General features: G+C 30.6%; 1 protein-coding gene across 1 annotated transcript in view; it reads right to left on the bottom strand.

Annotated features, from left to right (window-relative positions):
• LOC107717814 (carnitine O-palmitoyltransferase 1, liver isoform-like) overlaps positions 1–4,321 on the bottom strand; it is a 36,586-nt gene that overhangs the window by 14,143 nt on the left and 18,122 nt on the right. The window contains exon 8 of the mRNA XM_016524683.1: positions 1,209–1,347. Coding sequence (XP_016380169.1) covers positions 1,209–1,347 — 139 coding nt within the window. The remainder of the gene's footprint in view (positions 1–1,208; positions 1,348–4,321) is intronic.

The raw sequence follows: 4,321 nt of genomic DNA on the forward strand, positions 1-4,321 counted from the left end.
TATTATTGATTGTTACAGTATTATGTTTTTAAATTATTTTAATGATTATCATATATAATAGAAAATTATTATTATTATTATTATCATCATCATCATTACTGATTAAGCGTGTTAATTATATATTATTATTGATTGTACATGCACTCTAAATTATAGTTCAACATTTATTATAATAATCGTCATCATCATCATCATTTATAAACATATTATTATTATTATATTGTTATTCTTTTTTTGCATTAATAGTACACATGCATCTTAAACTATAGTTTATTATTATTATTATTGGTATTAATAATAATAATATAATTAGTTCTAGTATAAAATTATACAATAATGATTAGAATGATTATCATTAGTAAAATTATTATTATTATTAGTGTTGTTGTTGTTATTGTTACTATTATTACTGATTAAGTGTGTTGATTACATATTATTATTGAATATTATATGTATTTTATTGTTTTTGGTTTTCTGCATTAATAGTATACATGCACTCTAAATTACAGTTCAATATTAATCATCGTTATCATCATCATGTAATAGATCATCATTATCATTATTATTATTATTATATTGATGACTATTATTTATTGCTTTTTGATTTTTGCATTAATATTTACGCACTCTAAACGAGTTAAGTTATTCTAAATTATATTTATCTATATTTTAATTCAATACTAATTTATTTTACTATCATTTAGTAAGAATTAGTAACTCAATTCCACATATTTCCACTTTGCTGTGACAGCACATTATCATTATTACGCTATTATATTATATAAATCTTCATAAATCTTTACTCTAAGTCATTGAGTAAAGTATACTTATTAGCTACTAAACTGGAATTAATTCCGCGTTTAAAACCTCTTGAATTTATTACAGTATGTTATAAATTAGTAGCAATAAAAACAACAGTCATCTTTGACTGGCACCACTATATGGCCAGACGGGTGTAAAAACATGCTATTTCCTGTTCCCCATTCATCCTGTTTCAGATAACAGGTTAAACATTAAATCACACACATAGGTTATCAAGTTAAGAATCAGTTAAGCACACAAAAGTAATTCCTCATTGTCTGCTTCCTCCAGAAACACCAGCCAATCCAAATCACAAACCCTCATGCAGTTCAGGCCCACAGCAGTCGCTCGCTAGCATCTAAAAGCGGATTGGTTGCGAAGTGAAGCAGGCGAGAGGGAAGCTCTACCTGTTTCTACACCGGGAACTCGACTGGTGTTGAACATACGCTCGTACTGAGATGAGCACATGGGGATTGTGTTTAACACCATGAGCTGTGAAGCAGAACGGAAGGTCAAACACGAAAACAAGGAAGAAACCCAAAATACCTGTAGAGGAAAACAGTCATGGAAAACTGAAAAGGAAAAAGTGGAAGGAGTGAAGGATCATCAGGAGAGATGAATTCAACGTGATGACCAGCCGCCGGATAACAGCACAGCTGCCAAATGACAAAACAGCCTATACCTTCTAAAAACAATTTCAAAACCGATAGAACAGTCAGGCAGATGCAATATATGATATTTGATATTTTAGGATTATTTGATAGTGGTCGTCTGATGTGCGTTTTCCAATGGTTCAGGCAAATTTGAAGAGTGTGGGGTGACTGATGAACAATATACAGTACAGAAAAAAATGCTCTCGTGCTGTAAATGGCATGAGAGCAATTCTAAATAAATAACATTAAAAAAAATGAAATTATACAATTATATAACATTTATTTTATGAATAATATATAATTAAAATATACAATATAAGATATATTATTACTAATATAAATAATACATAATAATACTAAAATATTATTATAATATTGTATTATATTAATATCAATATATTATTAATATTATGATGATTATTATCATAATGAATTATTATTAGGACTGTCAGTTTAACGTGTTAACTTAATTAGTTCTGAAAAAATAACGAGATTAAAATATTTTAACGCAGTTAACGCACTAGCCCCGCCCTCAGACCTGTATGCCATCTTACATTTCATATAGTTGACTGTTGACAAACATGATGCAGGGCAACAACTCCATAAATGCAGTTATGCCCTAAAATTCAAGATATTGGGGCAAAAAAATATTTGTCTCATATTTATTTCATGATATCACACGGGCAGAGAAAGCTATATCACACGAGCGTTGTTTTTGTCCTGAATATCACGAGTTTAAATGTGATACAACAGTTCAGTAAATAAGAAGTTAATATTGTGTTATATTTTAAACAAAATATTGTCTGTTTTTGCTAAGTTTTGCAGAGAAATTACCTTTAAAGCCACAGCAGAATTGTGTCTCCGAGCAACACAGCGGTGATTTGTTTCTGAATGAATCCGCGTTTTGAACGAATCGTGTGAACCAATGCTTCAAAGGCACATTCATAAAGAGAGTCGTTTACTTCATTCCTGAATGAATCAGCCGTTTGAATGAATCAAATGAATGAATGAATAAATGACTCATAAAGACATTTACCGCCACCTGCTGGCAGTTTTAGTTTCTTATTGCTTGTCATTTAATTAAAAAAAACAACATTAAAGGGATAGTTCACCAACAAATTTTAATTCTGTCATCAATTAACCTTATGTCGTTTCAAACCTGTATGACTTTCTTTTGCACAACATAAAATAAAGTATTTTGAAGACTGTTGGTAACTAGACTGTTTTAGTTACCAGTGACTTTCATTGCATGAACAATAAATACGAGATGTTTCTCAAATTATCTTCTATGTTCCATAGTTTATGTTGGGCCATTGTAGCTTAAAAGTTTATGTGTAATAAATGTTATGTTAAATCAAATAAAATATTTCTTTCTAAAGCTACTATTTGTAATATCTAGATGATACTTTCTTATTTAACACAATAATGGCTTTAAATGATCTTTTGTGGGTAATTTCACAGCCAAATCTAATTTGCGATTAATTTGATTAATTAATCGACACATCGTGTAATTAATTAGATTAAAAATTTGTATCGACTGACAGCCCTAAGTATTACGTATTTTATTTTTAACTATTTCTATATTTGGCCAATATATTGTTGTATCACTATTGTTGATATTATTGAAATCTGTATATAAATATATATAAGTGGATAAGGAGGAGTCCAGAAGTGCTCTTATATTATGAAAAATTGTATATATAACAGTTGCGAGATATAGATATATCATAATTATATAGAACATCTTGTACCAAAATTCAAATAAAGGAAGTCATACAGGTTGTTAATGGCATTAGGGTGACTAAAATGAAAAATACTTACTAAAATACTACTAAAATTGCGATTATACTATTTAAAAATTATATATAAATTATGTGACTTCATACAATTAAATAATGTTATCATAAATATTATAAAATATTATTATATGATTAATATAATAAAAAGGAAAAAATAATAATATGAATGATAAATTCAAATAATAATAATAACATATAAAATATTATATTACTTATTATAATAATATATAATTAATTATCAGGATTTTGCAACTATTTACTTGTTTCTATAATTGCCTGATATATTGGTGTATCACTATTATCGGTATTGGATATTATAGTCATCTTCTGCTACTGCTAGTTGTGTCCAAGAAAGATTTGGTGTCGCCTGCTATCATTAAATTGTATGATATCATATAAATCATAATTATATCCACCATCATCCACCCTGCTCTCTAGAAATCAGCCAATAAAAAGCCCTTATCAGTCGACCACTGAGTCAATTAGCTCTGTATTCTCCTGTCCGCTGTGCTGTTGTCCTGAGGCTGAGTCTGAGGCGGCCGCTGCTGGAGCTGATGGAGGGTGTGGGTCAGATGTGGGTCGGGACAGACGAGCCCCTCCTCTTACCTGTCTCCAGCCCGGGAATACGGGACGTGTTAAACATCTGCTCCCACTGCGCCGAGCACAGCGGCACTCGCTTCTCCAGCAAGTATAACTGTGCGTGTGGTGTGTGAGTGCACATAGCAAACACAGAAACGTCCGGGAGCGAGGAACAAAACACAAGATTGTTTATGAGGGGGACGCTTTCACAGTCATGCACACAGAGTTTGGGGGGTTAGAGAGAGAGACAGGCATGGTATGACATGACAAACAGCCTTTTCAACATACGTCTACTCATTTAATCATTATACAGTATAAAATAAAAAATATTTTAAAAAATCTAACAAAAAAACAGACACAAACATGCACTAAAAGACATTTGATATGAAGTAGGAGGTAAGAGAGACCAGAAGAGAACATATATATATATATATATATATATATATATATATACACACACATTCAGACCCCCACACACACACACACACA

Source organism: Sinocyclocheilus rhinocerous, unplaced genomic scaffold (assembly GCF_001515625.1).
Source record: "Sinocyclocheilus rhinocerous isolate Xijiao unplaced genomic scaffold, SAMN03320098_v1.1 scaffold783, whole genome shotgun sequence".
NCBI lineage: Eukaryota > Metazoa > Chordata > Actinopteri > Cypriniformes > Cyprinidae > Sinocyclocheilus > Sinocyclocheilus rhinocerous.